The sequence below is a fragment of the Suillus discolor genome (genome assembly GCF_016758755.1).
Source record: "Suillus discolor strain FC423 chromosome Unknown F5147scaffold_39, whole genome shotgun sequence".
Classification (NCBI taxonomy): Eukaryota; Fungi; Basidiomycota; class Agaricomycetes; order Boletales; family Suillaceae; genus Suillus; species Suillus discolor.
This window is the reverse complement of record NW_024541286.1, coordinates 163,244-180,746: the sequence shown is the minus strand read 5'-3', so window position 1 is coordinate 180,746 and position 17,503 is coordinate 163,244. Positions and strand designations below refer to the sequence as shown.

Here is a 17,503-nt window from a genome sequence, read left to right as displayed (position 1 = left end):
TGTTTTTTTCATGATCCAAACTAACTCGCAAAGGTGCTTGTGGTATTTTGTGTTCGGAAAACGATTACGCAGGAGTGTTGGGGCAAGGTAAATGATCCAGAATGACCATGATTCTGCTGTGAAGTTTGAGTGATCATCCGCGATGTTGCTGAGGACTCGAACAAATGTAGCAGGAATGTTTGCGATTGCAGCAGCAGTTTCTGCTCCGATTTCAGTCCATATATGATCAACTATCTCATAATCTTCTTTTCCAGCGTCCATACCCTTGAATTTTCCAGTCCAGTGCTTGACAAGCATTGGGACAATATTCTCAAGGAAGACGTGCATCCATTCCCAAGGAAAGGACTTGGCAAAGTCAATTGACCCTACTCGCCGCCTGTCAGAAAGGTGAAGGTGGCCTGCACGGAGACCATTTTTCTTGCCAATCCTCTCCTTCTCCGCAGCAGTGTCTGCATCGTCCATCTCTTGCAGTACCTCTTCGAAATGAGCATGGCTGCGAAGGGGGAGCTGAAGGGGGTCCCAGTGTAGGTTCGGAGTATTAGGTTGAGTAGGGGGAGTTAATGGGACATAGTAATTAGTCTTATTTGCAGACTTATTTCGAACACCAGTGATCAGACATGACCGACATGGTGCAAAGCCATTATGGCCACGGATTTCCAGTAGTTTTTCTATCGCAAGGATATCACCAAGCTTGAAAATGTTGTAGGCATGGAGCCAGAACATTTGCTTCCCAAGGCTATCAAAGGTGAGTGCGCCATTGGCAAGTTTGGCACACTCGTTCTCAAATGGGACGAGGAAGGATGCAATATCTTTTGGAGATTTTGGTCCTGGAATGACTCCAAGGCAAATCAGATGTTCGTGGTGGGTGCGTATAGTGGGGGGAAAGTTGTAGATCTGGATAAGGATTGGTGTCGCAGAAGGCCCCTTGCGATATCGTCCAAACAGTAGATATCCATCAGTTGCTAAGGAAAATGCAATGTCATTTTTTCCAGAGAAGTACTTATAGTTTTTCTGAACGCCATCCACCAGCACGAACTTGTCCCGGAGAGACTGATAGATCTCACCATCAAAGACATCATTGATGGTATGGGGGCTGCTGTCATATTGATGGCGGTATAAGAGTTTTTCCACTGTATCTTCTCGGGCAAACAGACCCTGCAATTGAGGGACCAGCGGCATGTAGGAAAATTGACGTCTAGGCTTCCCTTGAACATCAAAACGTCTTTCTCCGCAGAAGTCACATAAATCACTGTGACTGTATCTTGCAGCATATGCAATGCAGGAATTGATGCAGCAATCTATTTTCATGGGCGTGATAGTAGTGAGTCCTTCGAAACGCTTGAGCATCTTATATTCGGAGTCGATGTCCATCTTGTGACTAAACTTCTCCCGCAGTTCATTGAATGTCGCACGCGGCATATGACTCTTGATGCGGAGACTGTGAGCACGGAGGTTATCTCTATCCTGCTCTGTCAACAAGGTATTGCCTATATTTAATCTCATTTGTTACTAGTAAATACTTTCCAGTAGCGATTAAACTTACGAAGTGAATGATGCAGTGCCTCAATCTCAGCATCTATATGGCCACCTCTCACATCTAACTCGTCTACACCATCATTTTCTTCTTCTTCATCATATGGAACAATTTCGTCTGCGTGACTCAGATTACTCGCAGCATCTTCATCAGACTCCTGATCTGAATAGTTTGGGCTTGAGTCTTCATCATGCTCGCTCATGCTCACATCACCAGGTGCATTGGATGCGTGAATCTCAGGCTCTAGATTTATTGTCTGTGGATCTTCCGATGATTCCGTGGGGGAAACGGAAGGTGATAGATTGATAAGTTTTGCTTTTTTGTAGTGACGGAGTCGCTGGCGATAACTGAGAAGGTGTCTGCATTCAAGAGAGCAATGGCAATACTTTCTTTTTTTGTTGGACATTGTGGAAAATAAATGACAGTATCAAGTAATGTTCAAGCAAGTAATCGTGGTGAGGAAGTGGTGAAAGTGTGATCAGTGGTGAAACCATTGTACATCCAGGAACGGCGTCCTATCGTTGTTCTAGCATCACATTTTAGGTAAACAATTTCTATTCTGGATGTTCATACAACGCATGTCGCGTGAAGTGTCAATTTCAAGTAAGTAAGAAAGGATAATACGAGCACACCATCAGGCGCAGAACCGAATGAATGCTGAGAAGGCTCACTGGTTGATGGCTTGGGATCGACTGGATACTCATCGTTGCACTGGAGTCAAAACGCGGCCGAACGCCTCCTCCGAACGCAGGAAGGTACATGGAAGTACTTGACGTGCGCGAGGATGAGCGTGCCGTTGTGCTCGCCTGCGGCTGGGTGCATGATATCTATCGATTTATACCTTGACATATTGGTTGGTTACGCCATCCTTGCGCAACGGAACAAAGACTTCTCGTGATTCAGTTGAGTTGCGTGTCAGGGTAACCTTCCCAAGGAAATATCCCCTAGGGTGTGCGACGCGAACCAGAAGTAAGGCAAACGATGCTGAGATGGAGATGTAGATGCCGTTCTCAATAGACGAAAAGACGGTGACCAGGACTGCGCCGCAGCTGCTCGATACTGCATCGCTTGAGGCGACAGGTTGAGTGGTACTGTCTGGTGCTAGAATTGGCGAAGGCGAAGGCGTAGGGCAGCATCTGGTGCTAAAATTGGCGAAGGCGAAGGCATAGGGCAGCATCTGGTGCTAGAATTGGCGAAGGTGAAGGCATAGGGCAGCATCTGGTGCTAGAATTGGCGAAGGCGAAGGCGTAGGGCAGCATGAAACGCCCGGAGGCGCAGAGGGTGTCGAAGCACTTGGAGGCTCGGTGAGGGAGGAGCGCTGGAGTGTGCCAAAGGAGAGATCGAAGAAGAGTTGGATATGGAGGACCTGTATGCGGGAGAATGAGTTTGAGGGGATGAGTGATGAAATGAACATAAAACGTACCTGATTCACCGTATGTATTCAAATGCGAGGCCGGGGAATATGCGAGGCCGGGTGAGATTGGGAGGCCGGGTGAGATTGGGAGGCCGGGTGAGAATGTGAGGGCGGGTGAGAATGTGAGGTTGGGTGAGAATGCGAGGGCGGGTGAAGATGCGAGGGCGGGTGAAGATGCGAGGACGGGTGAAAAGGTCTGATGTCGTGCAGAGGTCGTCGATGACTGGCGCGTACGCTCCCCCATAAATGCGGGAGGCGAAACGCTGTGGGACGACATGTAAAGAGAATGCAACGAGGACGCCGACGCCAGCTGTGAAAACGAGTGTGGGGCTAAGATGCTTGACATCGTATGCAACGAGCAGAGTGCAGCAGGAGAGCGTGTGGTTGATGCCACAGGAGGCGACTGCGCGGCTGATTGGCTCAGCGCCATGTGGGATGACTCCTCTGGCAAAGTGTCAGATAACTTTTGCAGATGGTGCACTGCGTCGTGGATACGGTTTCGTAGTTCCTGCGCTTGCTGGGGTTTGTAGGTGTTGTAGCCCATGGGCCAGCATAGGGTCACTGCACCACCATGAATGAATAGGCGGATTTGGCAACCGAACTCTTGTAAGACGAGTAAGGAGAGTTCACTGAGGAGGGTGAGGAGGAACTCCCTTCCACGGGCTGCAGCCATTGAGCAAGCTTAGGGTTAGGGTTAGGAGTTCGCACCTGCGCAAAGCGAGTTTGGGGGGGCAAGTCGGAGAACTTGTACATCTCACAGTACTAGTACAACTTGCTACACCCGAACCATTGGCGTCCGTGCCAGCTTCCAAGCCGCACTGTATGTATCGCCTCCAGTTTGGAGCTGAACAAGTCGTATTCGTACGTGTGTACATACTTAGAATTCAACCAGTCTTGGTGAAAATTTCGGTTGTAATGATCACGTGACCATTAACACAACCAAACATTGGCTTCGGTTGATGCAAACAACACGTAAATAACCCCTACCACTTACCACTAACCATGCCTCGCACACGGACTATTAACAAGCCTTCTCTAGGAACCAAGAAGAAATTCCGAGCACTACAGAGGCAAGTTGATGCCAATGAGCGGGAGGTACAACATGTGATGCGTAAGTCCTATGTTAGCACTAGTCAAATGTCCTAACTGCGAAAAATCTAGGTGAGAAAGAGGCCCGCAAGAAACTCAAGGCGTGTCAGAAGAAGGGTGCAATTATGCGTCCTGATGGCACTGCCGGACGACATTTCAATTTACAGCACGCTATGAATCTGGATGATAGGGATACCGTGTATAAGAAAATTCGAGTAAGCATTTTTTTTCTATCTGTGTGGATTCTCACAGACATTCTGAAGTACAAGATCATCGAAATCGCCAAGGACAATGGTCTACGCCTCGAGACCACCATTAGATACCAGCCGCCAACGCTACTAGGCACCATAATCACATTGGTACATATTTTTTGTCCTCCTACATGCATATATGCGCTAATGATACTAATAGGCCATGCTCGAAATCCCATACCTCACACACTTTAAGGATGGCTGGCCCGTCAAAGATTTTTTGCAACAATTCTTACGAAATCACGCCAACTATAGGAGAAGGATGGGTTATGACGCGCCCAGCTCAAACAAGGTATGTAACAATGGCCTGTCATTTGACCATTGACTGTTCATTTTATATAGATCACACTCTCAAGCCATAACAAGTCGACTCGGACGCATACATCCACCGGCCGTGCGAAGTTGCCAGCTCCTGCAGCTCACTCTGACTCAGATGATAGTAGCGAGACGGACCCTGGATCAGATGAAGAATTGGACTCCGAGGAGATTGGGCCAGGAAGTGAGGGAGGTCTGCCTGCTGATATTGCAGAGCTCTTCAAGAAACGAGTCGAGGATTTTTTGAGTGAGCTGCACTCATATTATGTTGCTTGGCTGCACTTACGGCCCTTCAGAAGCCAAACGGGCAAAGGAGGCACTCCAAGTACCTCGCACTGACCCTCAGGTAAACAAAAGGCCCACGACAGCAGCCAAGACTCGTATTAGCGGTACATCCAAAGTCACAAGAACCAGTAAGAAGGCCAAGACCATGGCTCCACAGCCTCGTAGTAGCGGTGAGACTGCCATGGCAACAACACCAGTAAGTGACCTCGACAAACCCATGTGTAACTTACCTCCATGATCTGGTGTTGGTCAGCCACAAGTCCAGGCTCCTTCGACATCATCATCGAAGACAGTGTCGAAGATTCCTCCAAAGGTATGCCCGTTCGTGCATTTTTTAATCTCAAATAGTATGTAACCTGCCCCTAGCCACGCCCCCGGCCTATCAAACCCAAAGCAAAGACCTCATCCGAGCCAGCACGTCGTGATGTCCATGAAGACACACCAGCACCACATTCTGGATCCCAGCACAGCAAAGACATCCCAAAGTTCTGCCCAGATGACGATTGTGAAGACCATGTCCCTACTGTCCTGTCAGCCGAGCTTGTCAAGTTGTTCCATGACCGCGCTGCCTTCATTCAGCGGGATGGTGATGACACTCGCAACGTCCTTCGTACTACGCTCTACATTTGTTCTGCCATCAAATCTGAGAACCGTCTGGCGCAGCGACGTCGAGATATCACTCTGCGTGGTTGGCCGGTATCACCTGATTTTGTTGCACTAAATGATTTTACATGGTCATTGGAAGCTGACATCGCTGCACTCATTTCAGATCGAGGTGTTCGAGCTGAACATATCGTCTGGAAGTCATTTCTCGACTGTCTTTCCCAGTATTACAAAGAAAATACCGAGGAGGCGTGTCTTCATGCGTTCACAAGGGACAGGAAAGGTGTCTCTTCTTCAATCTACATTTTTTCAACAGCCGGCTTGTGAGTGTCGTACTTGGCTTTTGACAATTGCTGATAACTTTCATTCTTGCAGCTATGGTCCAAAAGGAGAGCACATCATTGCTCATGCGCTCGAAGGAATGTTTCGGACATCAACTCTCCCACTCAACGCCATTCGCCCACTCGACGTCAAAAAGTTCACAGACTTTATTCTTGTCCCATACGTCGCTACCAGTGCAATTGCACACAGGTTCGGCATCACCATCGCAGAAGCTCACACCATTCGGCTGGATAGTAGATCAGCTGGAATCGACTTGCATCCTGCTCTTGACTCGGACGAGGAACTAGACCAGATCTACAGGACCAACATCCAGCGCTCAAAGTCCAACACCAGAGTCGCTATTCATGACAACCAGTCTAGTAAAGGTGGTCCGCCAAGGTTGCGCCGGGCAACACTTCAGCTCATAGAGGTGCTTTCATTTGTATTTTCAGACATTCACTGACCGTCTATCCATCACAATGAACAGGCTACACTTCCACAACCTGGACCATCTCAACACCCCAATACCATGCAGTCCTCTTCTGACTGCTCAACTACGGCCTCCCGTCCACCAGACAGTGCACTCTCTCAACTGACTCCACTACCGCCAGTGAGTGCTTTTATGCTCATGTATATTTGATTACCCTGTCATCTCCACTCATGTCTCAGTCCCCTGCTCGAAAACGGACACGCAGCAAAACCAAGGCAGCGGTCATGCCCATTGAGGAAGGGCCTATTCCAGTGCGTATTTCTTCCAATGCTGGCTGAGTATGCTCACCTTGCCGGTCGATTCTACTACAGGGTCCCACCTTCAAAAGAAAACGCACCCGGCACCACTAACCTCTTTTTTCAAGCACACCTGACTTCATCTCGCACTGGACTCTTCGTTGTGGACTCGATTGTTGGACTCACCTCACGAACACTGTCAACTTGGACTCCTCGCACGCCTTTCGGAATTTCACGCACAGACTTGTTATTGTTATGTCAATTTTTATTCATAATGTATATGTCTTGTTCTCGCACTCATCCAGTGTATATTGTAATGATACTCATGAAGATTCAGCGTCACAAATGGTGAATTTACAGTGAGATCTTGCATGATTTTCAGCGTCTCGAGTCGTTATTTTCAGTACCACGAACATCACAATGTCAGTGTTTTACTCAGTGCTATTCAGTGTGCCGTCAATCCAATCTCAGTGTCTTCGACACTGAAAAATGTCACTTTCAGGGTTCCAGGTACTGAATTCTCGCGCAACCTATCTTCTTGTTCGAGCATGGACTGTGGTCATAATACAGAAACTCTGAAAGTCAGTGTTTTGGACGCTGACTTTCAGTATTCTATACACTGATTTTCAGCGTTTTTACTTCCCACAGTGACTAGCAAGTGTTTGTTCTTAGAGTACCGTAACTCAATAGCAGTCGATTATGTAGTTGAGAGCCTCAACCTTAAATTTAAAATAAGGCGAACATCCGCAGCTGACAGGTACGCATCATAAGTGGCACTACCAGTAACTTGGGAGGAGATTATCTTTCCATGAAAGTGCTAATTCATTGGGAAAGGGAGCTCTTCAGCCTGCTTCAATATTTCCTTCACCGATGAACGCATCGACGAGCACCAAGCAACGTCAGGTCCTGTAAACAATGTGATAAACAATCCAAGTCAGTCGAATTCGTTTACCCGGTAGCGTATCTTAACTCGGTAGATCACAGTCACGTTGAACAGACTAGAGGTAAAAGGGATCCTGACTTGCCTCTAGAAAGCAAGGAAACTCAACGAAGACACAACATTTCTTATCAGAAAGGTATTTGGCTCAATAGGGATTGTCGTGATGGTGTGATTGGTTCTACCGCAGAAAATAGATGAGTCAGTACAAATGAGTCCTGGAACGATGGCGGAATAATCATCAAAATAGCTAAAAATGCAAGGATGTCAGCTCAGCGGCCCTCGAAATAATTATGCATACGCACTGGGACTTCCACCCACCATCCTGGTGGGCGCTCAAGCTTCATCTCCAGGGAATACACTTGATCTTGCGTTGGACAGGTAGCCTCACGTTCCGTATTCCTCCACAATACTAACAAGAGCACCTCTCCCGATGTCACACACTCTGATGGGATATTCTTCAAATCTCCGACTACCTTTCCACCTGCCAAAGTGCAAAGGCGAAGATCAAGATATACCTGGAGAAATGTAAGGGAATTCATGGCGATGTAGGCATTGTTGTCTGGCAAAGTTTCGCCTGGCCAAACATGGTGGAAAGCAATGGTCCCCATGTTCCAAAGTTCCTTCCTGACAATAGGAAACCCAAACAGCCAACGATTGCCGCATGGAGCCCGGGGAGGCTTTACGAGAACGTACTGAGATACGTCTGAGCTGTATTTAGAGGGCACCCATTGCACTACAGTAGACGTTTCTTGTGAGTCGGATTTTGATATCTTTGGACAAAATGAGTGGCCGTACGCGCCAAATAAATTAAAGATGAAGAAGTCACTCACCTGAAGTCCCCTTAGACTTTGTTCCAGCTGGCTTGTAGTAGAGGTCATTTTCGAGCTCTGCATTGTTCAGCGAATAAAATAAACTTGACCGAACTATAGAATACGCCACTGATGCGGAATTTGGACGGGCTCGTGACAGGTTCAACTTGCTTCGATGGGGATAAGAAATGGAACAGAGTAAACAAACGATGTTATACATACTAATGCTTCTACCCAGCGGACGTTCCGAGGGTGGTGTCCCGTCCTAACCTCGAGTAAGTACATTGGACAAGCAGCGACATGGGCCTCATATTACTAATTTCCATCTGTAGCAAGTGTTTTGCAGCCGAACTTGAAGAGTACCGTAACTCAATTTCGTCGTCCGCCTTACTTTGTCATCTATTTATCGGAGTTCTTTCACGAACCCTCACAATTTCTGATCAACAAACTGACGGTAGTAACTTTGCCACTTTGCCACATAATACATCTCCGAGTTGCTCACCTAAACCTCAACTCTTCGATCATCTTGTGGGCGCCCACCTGGTCCATTGTGACTTGGCATAATGAGTAAGATCGTCATCTGATGATCCATTGATTTTTCTATTACTCCAGGCGTAGCACGGTTGCCGTGTGCTATATTATATTGCTGACTGCAACCGTCTCCTCGAGGGTTCGACCTGTCGGAACAGCACGTCAGTGCACCGAGAAAAGCCCGAACGCGTCGATGAGCCTCAAGGAACATAAAAGTGGTCCTGTAAATAATATGTGATAAGCAACCAAAGCTGTTTACCCGGTGGCGCATCTTGGTTCAGGAACAGGTAGAAGGAACCCTTATGTTTCTAGAAAACAAGGCAACTCAGCGAACACACACAAGATTTCTTATCGAAAAGGCATTTGGCTCGATGGCCGTTGATGCGATGGAGTGATTGGTTCCATCGCAGAAAATAAATGAATTGGTACAAACGAGGTACTTAGGCGACACAACCAGCCATGGAAAAATGAATCAAAACTGCTAAAAATGCAAGGATATCAGCTCAACAGCTCTCGAAATAAATAAGCGTACGCACTGGGACTTCCACCCACCATCCTGGTGGGCGCTTAAGCTTCATCTCCAGGGAATGCACTTGACTTTGCGTTGGACAGGCAGCCTCACGTTCCGTATTCCTCCACAATACCAACACGAGCACCTCTCCCGATGTCACACACTCCGATGGGATATTCTTCAAATCTCCAACCACCTTTCCATATGCCATAGTACAAACGTCAAGTTCAACATATACCTGGAGAAATGTAAGGGAATTCATGGCGATGTAGGTATTGTTGTCTGGTAAAGTTCTGTCTGGCCAAATTTGCTTGAAAGCAATTGTCCCCATGTTCCAAAGTTCCCTCTTGACGATAGGAAACCCAAACAGCCAACGATTGCCACATGGAGCCCTCGGAGGCTTTACTAGAACGTACTGAGATACGTCTGAGCTGTATTTAGAGGGCACCCATTGCACCTGGACCGCGATGGACGTTTCTTGCGAGTCAGACTCTGATATCTTTGAATAAAATGAGTGGTAGTACGCGCCAAATTGATATGAGTTGAAGAAGTGACTCACCTGAAGTCTTCCTAAACTTTGTTCTAATTGGCTTTCAGTGGAGGACATTTTCGAGAAGTGTTAGCGAGAACAAACTTCAATGTAGTAATAGGTAAGTCATACGCCACTAGCTGATGTGGACGCTAATCATGCATGTGTTGATTGTTTTGAATTCGCAACTATGCTCGATGGAGTAAGCGAACGCCGGTCTAGGGAAAACAGTCTTTTCTTCTCTGTTGTGATAATATTATCATCCAATCTGGAGTCTTCAAGTTGGACGTCGCTGTGACTCGTATTAGTGTGACCGTGACGGGTTCAACTACTAAATCGTCTCGTAAAAGTTGTCTTCTATCGTTTACTGGGCGACTCAAGCTCTCAATAACTCAGGTTTCCAAAAAAGAAAATGGGTGATACTTCAGCACAACCGCTCACCATGCGGAATACATACAAGTCATCTAGCGACAACATTCCAGCCAGCGATCCGAGCTGATACTGCCGACTTTCAAATGCCACCACTCTCCTATTCTCCCCTGCGAGGTACCCATTCAACCGGTCTTCTATCAATGTTACGAAGCAGCACAAACCTTGCAGAAGACATTCGATCCCTACCCAGAGGATAAAAACGGCCACTCTTTCATCGGCGAGTCTCTAATGTAATATAGATCCAGAAGTCGAGCTTTTGTTCTCCCAGAATCAGCCATACCTCCTTATCAATGAGTATGCATCGTTCTCATATGCAAGCTGAATATGGCTGTAGGTACTCCGTGCTGCTAGTTGTCCTACTGCACTAAGAATGAAGCCAGCCATGTTGCAACCACGCAAACTGTTTCATACCTATTCGGGTGCCCACTGCGTGGCTTGCTTGAAATTACTGCTTTTCGCTCAACGTCAAGCAACTAAGCAACAATTTTAATTTCCTATTCATTATTATTATGGTGATACAATGACAACATTTCAGCGAACGATCCGAGCTACTGTCGACTTTCAACACTGGGACTTTCTCTACACGTTGCACGTCGAGAATTCGGCGGCGTTATTATATAGCCTGGTCCATCATACAAAGGTTAGCTTTGTATTCGATCTTGCGACCATTCGAGCTCCTTCGTATGTGTGTACGATTTTTCTCGTCTTCCAACTCTCGACTGATTCGAGTTTTTTTCCTCACGGGAAGAGTATCACGACGTTCTTCTTACAAGCAACAGCAAAATCCTTTGTCATGTGGCGGGTTAACCTTTCCTCCTGTGGCTGTTATGAAAATTTCGACTCGATTATTTTGCAACATAAATGAGATGAAATCTTTTCCTTGGCGTCTGTGGTGCTCCTCAGCAGCTACGGCAGCTCTCGACAAACATAGCGATGCCAACCAGCTCGCTGTTGATGGAAACTATTACTGGAGCGACACTTCGCCGTTCTGTGCTGGAGGCTACGATAGTAACACCACGGATTATGGGACAGACGCTTTTGGCGATGGGGCATGTTGTCTGACTGGGTCCAAGAAACGTTGCTTCAGCAACTCCTGCCTCAACTCTTGGGCACTTCTGCATGGAGATGAATATCGACATTTAGCCTTGCGGCCTTTGGTCGTATTATCTTGCGTCTTGGAACTCACCTAATGCGCACGTATTATAATATGCATACGCACTGGGACTTCCACCCACCATCCTGGTGGGCGCTTAAGCTTCATCTCAAGTGTTTTGTCAACGAACAAAACGAACTTGGCCAATATCATAATATTTTGGCATACGCCACCAATGTGACTGGACACCCATTGTTTGCTCGATGGAGTAAGAATCACGGACTTGGATACGGCTGTGACGCCAGTGGAGTCTGGATGCTGGGCCAATGCTACACAGAAGTCCACTGGTAGTATTGCATTCTTATGCTCTGCATTCATGTTCGTATGACTATAATGCACATCATTTCAAGCAGCGCAGCCGCTGTCGCTGTCGTGACTAGGCATTCCCAGATGAGTTGACCATCGTCACATCATAGCCCAGCACTGCCACGTCAAGGCCCCCTATCGATAGCCACACCCTCTTGGCTCTAGTTTTTTTTCAGCGAAAGAAACAGGGACCTCAGATATAAAGGATCATTTCACTTTACACTGGCGAGTCATGAGAAGGTACCTACTAGTTCTCTGAGCCAGTTAACTCATCCACTCCTTGGAGCTACTAATCATCGATCAGGGTGGCAAATGCTAGGAGCGACAAAGAGACGAATGACATACAACAAGATGAAGATTTTGTCCTGCGAGTCCAGTAGCTTATAAGTATCCGCTGATAAGATGATTGAGTGACTCGTGCTATTTGGCACTGTGCTGCGTTGTGGCGCTGGCATCGATGGGAAAATAGTCTTGCATTCTCTCCGCATTCCTCTAGAATGTATCGTTCTGTCTCACGTTGAGTGTGTGGATCACAGAAAAAGTACAAGAGTGATTGGTTCTATCGCAGATAATGAATGAATTGGTACAAATGGGTAGGGTATCACAGCCAGTCATGGAACGATGGTGGAATTTTTTTTCCATCAAAATTGCTAAAAATGCAAGGATGTCAACTGAATGGCTCTCGAAATGAACACGCATACGCACCGGGACTTCCACCCACCACCCCGGTGAGCGCTTAAGCTTCATCTCCAGGGAATGCACTTGATTTTGCGTTGGACAGGCAGCCTCACGTTCCGTATCCCTCCACAACACTAACAACAGCACATTTCCCGATGTCATACACTCCGATGGGATACTCTTCGAATCTCCAACCACCTTTCCATGTGCCAAAGTGCAAATGTCAAGACCTAGATAAACCTTGACAAATGTAAGGGAATTCATGACGAGGAAGCCGGGGTTATCTGGTAAAGTTTTGCCTGGCCGAACATGGTGGAAAGCAATGGTTCCCATGTTCCAAAGTTCCTTCTTGACAATAGGAAACCCAAACAACTGACGATTGCCGCATGAGGCTCGGGGGGGCCTTACGAGAACGTACTGAGATACGTCTGAGCTGTATTTAGAGGGCACCCATTGCACCGCGGTAGACGTTTCCGTTTCTTGTGAGTCAGACTCCGAGATCTTTGAACAAAATGAGTAGCAGTACGCGTACAACAGATGAAATTTAACGAGGTACTCACCTGAAGTCTTCTAAGGCTTCGCTCGAGTTGGCTTGCAGTAGAGGGCATTTTCGAGTGTTTTGTCAACGAACATTGAACAAAACGAACTTGGCCAATATGTAATACTTTAGCACACGCCCACGCCACTGATGTGACTGGACAATCAATTACATAATCATGTCGCATCCATTGTTTCGAGGTGACCAACGCTCGATGGAGTAAGAATCGCGGACTTGAATGCGGCTGTGTGGAGTCTGGACGCTGGGCCAATGCTACACAGAAGTCTCCACTGGTAGTATTGCATTCGTATGGTCTATGCACATCATTTCAAGCAGCGCAGCCGCTGTCGTGACTGGGCATTCCCAGATGATTATGATGTTCCACCTATAGCTTTCATCCTTTCCGTGCCATCATAATGATTGGTAGTGAGTTCACGATCATCCCTCGGCTATTTGAATTTCATTCATCCTAGCGACATCGACAATCACAGACAATACCTATTTTGTCTTCTTTCCTCTCTGCACTCTGCGAAGCACGGTGTTTTTTTTTTTTACAGTCGTTGTTCATTGTCTGTTTACAGCACGGTGATTTCGAGTTAGGGGCGCAAGTTACTAGTGTGACTCCGGAAGTCAAGGAACTGTAACTTCGGATAGCTTATCTGACTTCTCACAAGATGTGGCCGATTGATATCAGAGATTTTCGATTTTGCAGAATGTCCGTTGCTCGTGGCAAGGGGAACCATACTAAGAAAGGTCATACGAACGTAACTGACTTACTCATCAGGAAGATCACAGTGGGCGAGGTGGCTTATGGGTGGCGTTGAAGTTGATGTACGGTGTTATTGATGTAGGTTTGACTGTCAGTTGCCACAATTCACCGCTGGTTCCAGGCCCAGAGCAAAACGGACAAGGTTGCGATTATGCTTGACGGTGCAGAAATCACTGTAGGCAGCGAGGATGGGCGACGCCGAGACCTATCAGTGATGCATGATGGTAGTCATGGGCCATCGAAAATCGAACATCACTCTAGCGTCACAACTGGAAACCGAACGAAAAGAACAAGGCTTTGTGCTCGATGGAGTAAGAATCGTGGTGAGTGGGCATTGTTGGGCGGTGTCGAAAACTAATCGATAACGGTTTACTGCAACCTGTGACTACTTATCTCCACCAGTGTTCAAGGATCGATGTGGCCTTGAAATGTCTGAACAATCTGTTGTAGGTATAAAGTTACAAGTGCAGTCCATAAACCGCAGTTCTAGCGGCTCCCCAAGACCCCGTTATGTCATTTCGTCAACCTCGAGATCAGGCTTTGGAACCATCTTCACTTCACCGACCTACCTATTCCAAGACATTTGGGAATCCAAATACTCGGAGTACACTGCGTCAACCAACCCAGAGTGCCTGGACGTCCACTTCTACGTCGTTGCCGGTAAGTGAATATAAAGTCGTCCGTACTACTGCTCACCACTACAATATCAGCGACTGGTGGCGGGAGCAGGGGCCACACAAGAGACTCCACCGAGCTCCCATTCGATGATCGTCCGGAATAAGCATGATCTTTCCCTCGCCTTGTCTATCCAGGCTGCACAAGGAGACTCAAGGGAATGCTCCTGGTATGGGGTGTGGGCTAAAGTCCTCCAAAATTATATATTTTTCGAGGTGGACGGATCAAAAAGTGCATGCACCTGCGTCCCACAATATTCCCTCGTTGCATCCCATGATTCCGGCCGCTCGCCGCCGAGTAGTGACTCCGGTTGGTCAGAGTCTGACATATTCATGGGTAGCCCTTCTCCAGATCGGCGTTTGATGACTCCAGGGAGCCCCCTTCCGGGACCACCCCCGGTGCCCCACAACCCTACCCCAGATTTCAGTCCTCAATCACAGGCAATTTTCGGAGGACCACTACCTCCCTTGACACCTAGCCCTTTCTACCCAGACCCTCGTCATCATGTACCATCCCCTGACAGTCCCACCACGCAGCGCGTCACTCGTATGCAGGCTCGTCGTGCTGGCAATGTTTCCAACATTCCTGTCGGCGCCCGTCCGCTGCCTCAATCTTCGTCGTCGTCATATCCATATCCATCAGATGGTATTCCCCCAATAACTCCGCCCAGACCGATCACTACCTTGTCACATGCATCTTTCAGAATTCCGGACTTTGTGCAAATCCTCGAACATGCACAACAGTCCTTCCCAGTCGTTACTGGTCGTGTAATCCGCCGGGTTATCATGATAGTTGAAATCAAACCGGAGCCACAGGCCGGTATGATATTCGAATGGGAATCTATCTGGGAGGATCAAGTACAAGAGCAGGTTCTTCATGCATTCGAGGCTGATCGTACTCTAAAATATTTGGGAGTCATCATAGCCGCTGGTCGTCATTGGGTCTATGGTACCGTGAACCGTGGCGATCTACTTCCTCGGACAATGTCAGAGAGGCGTGATCCAACTTGGGCTGAAGTCCAGCGTCTTGTTCCCTCGTTAGATATCCCCGACTTTCTCCCCAAAGCAAAGGATGGCCGTCCTAACACCTTGTATGAATTCGAGCTCCTGGACGCTAGGGGAGAGTCCCTCAGAGCCTTTGAAGGGATTTTAGATGACCTGCGCAATCATAATAGTGATATTTGGATTTAGGACATCTTGATAACGCGGCCAGGAGGGATGTGGTATTATCGCGAAGTGGGATGGACGTGGAAATATAAGCATGCGGTGTACAACGATGTTAGGTAGAATATTGCAAATATAGATCTTGTGGTCATGTAGTCGCCGCATGCAGCAGGATTCGATGAAGGAATGGTTGTTATATCTCAACCATTTTGAAAGTACGCCATCCGAAATGTATATGCCTCAGTCGTACAGAGGTATGAAATCATATCAGTTGCAGAAAATTCAGCGAAAACACTATTGGTGCCCAATGAGCAAACTGCGACCGTGAACAACACCATGACTTTGACTTAGAGTTAACTAGTAATAGTAATTTTGACTGAGTAGCCTCGATTTTGCGTCGGAGAAAGGGTTTCTCTGATGGCGCAACAGATATTTGTCAGCTTATCCATTGGAATGTGTTGCAGGGTGAGTTTTGTAGATCATGGAGCTAACTGCGACCATGAGTTCCTCCACCACTGTCACTCGTCGTACCAGCCTGCTGGAGTGGGTAAACCCGCTCCAAGCGCCATCGTGGAGGCATCCTCAGCCTTCCATGAGACCAGCACGAGTAGTAGCAGAAGAACGCCTTGCACCAGTGTACGTCTGGAAGAGAATCCAGGTCAGACGACTCGGACGGTGGGTCATTTGCTGCCGTGGACGACAACGCGACAGGCTGCTGTCCAGATGGACGTTCCATACAATGGCTTTAATCTGCTGACATACTATCTATCTCCCGCTGCTGTTTTGCCTTGGTCGACGCAAGTGAAAGCGACAAGTGGTCAAGTATAGAAAGATGTTCTTTGAGGCGGTCATAAGACTCATAACTTGAAGTTATCCTTTAATGAAATACCAGAGACTTCGAGCCGACGAAAACAAGTTATCACATATAAAAATAGCCTTACAGTCCCTCCGTGTTCGTCCGCAATATCGATATATTGTCCAGTCTCATGTTGAATGTATCATATGTATGTATCACAGATGATCGATGACGTGCAAGAGTTATAAGTTCTACCGCAAAAAATGAATGAGGTTGGTACAAGTGGCGTAGGTAATATAGTCAGCCATGGAATGATGGCACACTGTTCATTAAAGATGCTAAAAAATAAAGAGGGTCAGCTGAGCGGCTCTCGAAATGAGTATGCATACGCACTGGGACTTCCACCACCATCTCGGTGAGCGCTTAAGCTTCGCCTCCACAAAATGCACTTGACTTAGCGTTCGACAGGATACCTCGGGTTCTGTATCCCTCCACAATATCAACAATAGCACCTCTCCCAACGATACGCACTCCGATGGGATATTCTCTAAGCCTTCATCCACCTTTCCGAACGCCATAGTACAAACGCGAAGACCGAGATATGCCCTAAGGAGGGTGAGGGAATTCATGACGATGAAGAAATGGTCGTCTGGTAAAGTTCTGTCTGGCCAAATTTTCTTGAAAGTAAAGGTCCCCATGTCCCAAAGTTCGCTCTTGATAAGAGGAAAACCAAACAGCTGACGGTTGCCGCACGCAGCCCGGGGAGGCTTTACGAGAACGCACTGAGATGAGTCTGAGCTGTAGTATTTAGAGGGCACCCATTGTACCGCGGTAGATGTTTCTTGTGAGTTAGACTCTGAGATCTTTGGGCAAAATGAGTAACAGTACACGTCAAATTGATTGTAGATGAAGAAGTTACACACCTGAAGCATTCTTAGACTTCGTTCCAGTTGGCTTGCAGTAGAGGTCATTTTCGTCAAAGAGGTGTTCAATAAATGAACAAATTTGGCCACTGTAATATGTAGTACTTTGGCATACCACGCCACTGATGTGGACACTGGCAATTCATGTGTGCTAAGTATTATGTGATAAGCAATCAAATCTGTTTACCCAGTGGCGCATCTTGGTACAGGAA

The 17,503-nt window shown here is 47.3% G+C and overlaps 6 protein-coding genes across 6 annotated transcripts; 2 read left to right on the top strand and 4 right to left on the bottom strand.

Moving 5' to 3' along the window:
- Positions 1 to 2,676: 2,676 nt before the first annotated feature.
- Positions 2,677 to 3,621, bottom strand: F5147DRAFT_654247 (uncharacterized protein; the record flags this gene model as incomplete). The annotated part of the gene is made up of 2 exons (XM_041433853.1): positions 2,677 to 2,900; positions 2,958 to 3,621. The coding sequence occupies 2 exons, from the start codon at positions 3,619 to 3,621 to the stop codon at positions 2,677 to 2,679; spliced, it is 888 nt and encodes a 295-aa protein (XP_041291108.1).
- Positions 3,622 to 5,867: 2,246 nt separating this feature from the next.
- F5147DRAFT_552103 (uncharacterized protein) lies at positions 5,868 to 6,134 on the top strand (the record flags this gene model as incomplete). Its single annotated transcript, XM_041430421.1, has 1 exon — positions 5,868 to 6,134. A coding segment is annotated over one exon (267 nt), but the record flags the coding sequence as incomplete, so codon positions are not given.
- Positions 6,135 to 7,716: 1,582 nt separating this feature from the next.
- Positions 7,717 to 8,356, bottom strand: F5147DRAFT_775379 (uncharacterized protein; the record flags this gene model as incomplete). Its single annotated transcript, XM_041441713.1, has 3 exons — positions 7,717 to 7,725; positions 7,781 to 8,248; positions 8,309 to 8,356. The coding sequence occupies 3 exons, from the start codon at positions 8,354 to 8,356 to the stop codon at positions 7,717 to 7,719; spliced, it is 525 nt and encodes a 174-aa protein (XP_041291106.1).
- A 934-nt stretch (positions 8,357 to 9,290) lies between these two features.
- Positions 9,291 to 9,936, bottom strand: F5147DRAFT_775378 (uncharacterized protein; the record flags this gene model as incomplete). The annotated part of the gene is made up of 3 exons (XM_041441712.1): positions 9,291 to 9,299; positions 9,355 to 9,828; positions 9,889 to 9,936. The coding sequence occupies 3 exons, from the start codon at positions 9,934 to 9,936 to the stop codon at positions 9,291 to 9,293; spliced, it is 531 nt and encodes a 176-aa protein (XP_041291105.1).
- Positions 9,937 to 14,691: 4,755 nt separating this feature from the next.
- On the top strand, positions 14,692 to 15,803 carry F5147DRAFT_703020 (uncharacterized protein). Its single transcript, XM_041437827.1, has one exon. It carries the CDS (start codon positions 14,742 to 14,744, stop codon positions 15,597 to 15,599), a length of 858 nt encoding a protein of 285 aa, XP_041291104.1. The 5' UTR covers positions 14,692 to 14,741; the 3' UTR covers positions 15,600 to 15,803.
- A 724-nt stretch (positions 15,804 to 16,527) lies between these two features.
- On the bottom strand, positions 16,528 to 17,451 carry F5147DRAFT_703018 (uncharacterized protein; the record flags this gene model as incomplete). Its single annotated transcript, XM_041437826.1, is given in 4 exon segments — positions 16,528 to 16,565; positions 16,576 to 16,706; positions 16,762 to 17,231; positions 17,292 to 17,451. Coding segments are annotated over 3 exon segments (527 nt in total), but the record flags the coding sequence as incomplete, so codon positions are not given.
- Between the last annotated feature and the right edge of the window lie 52 nt (positions 17,452 to 17,503).

Coding starts and splice junctions, on each gene's coding strand:
- F5147DRAFT_703020 (XM_041437827.1), top strand. CDS start 14,742: ATGGGTAGCCCTTCTCCAGATCGGCGTTTGATGACTCCAGGGAGCCCC.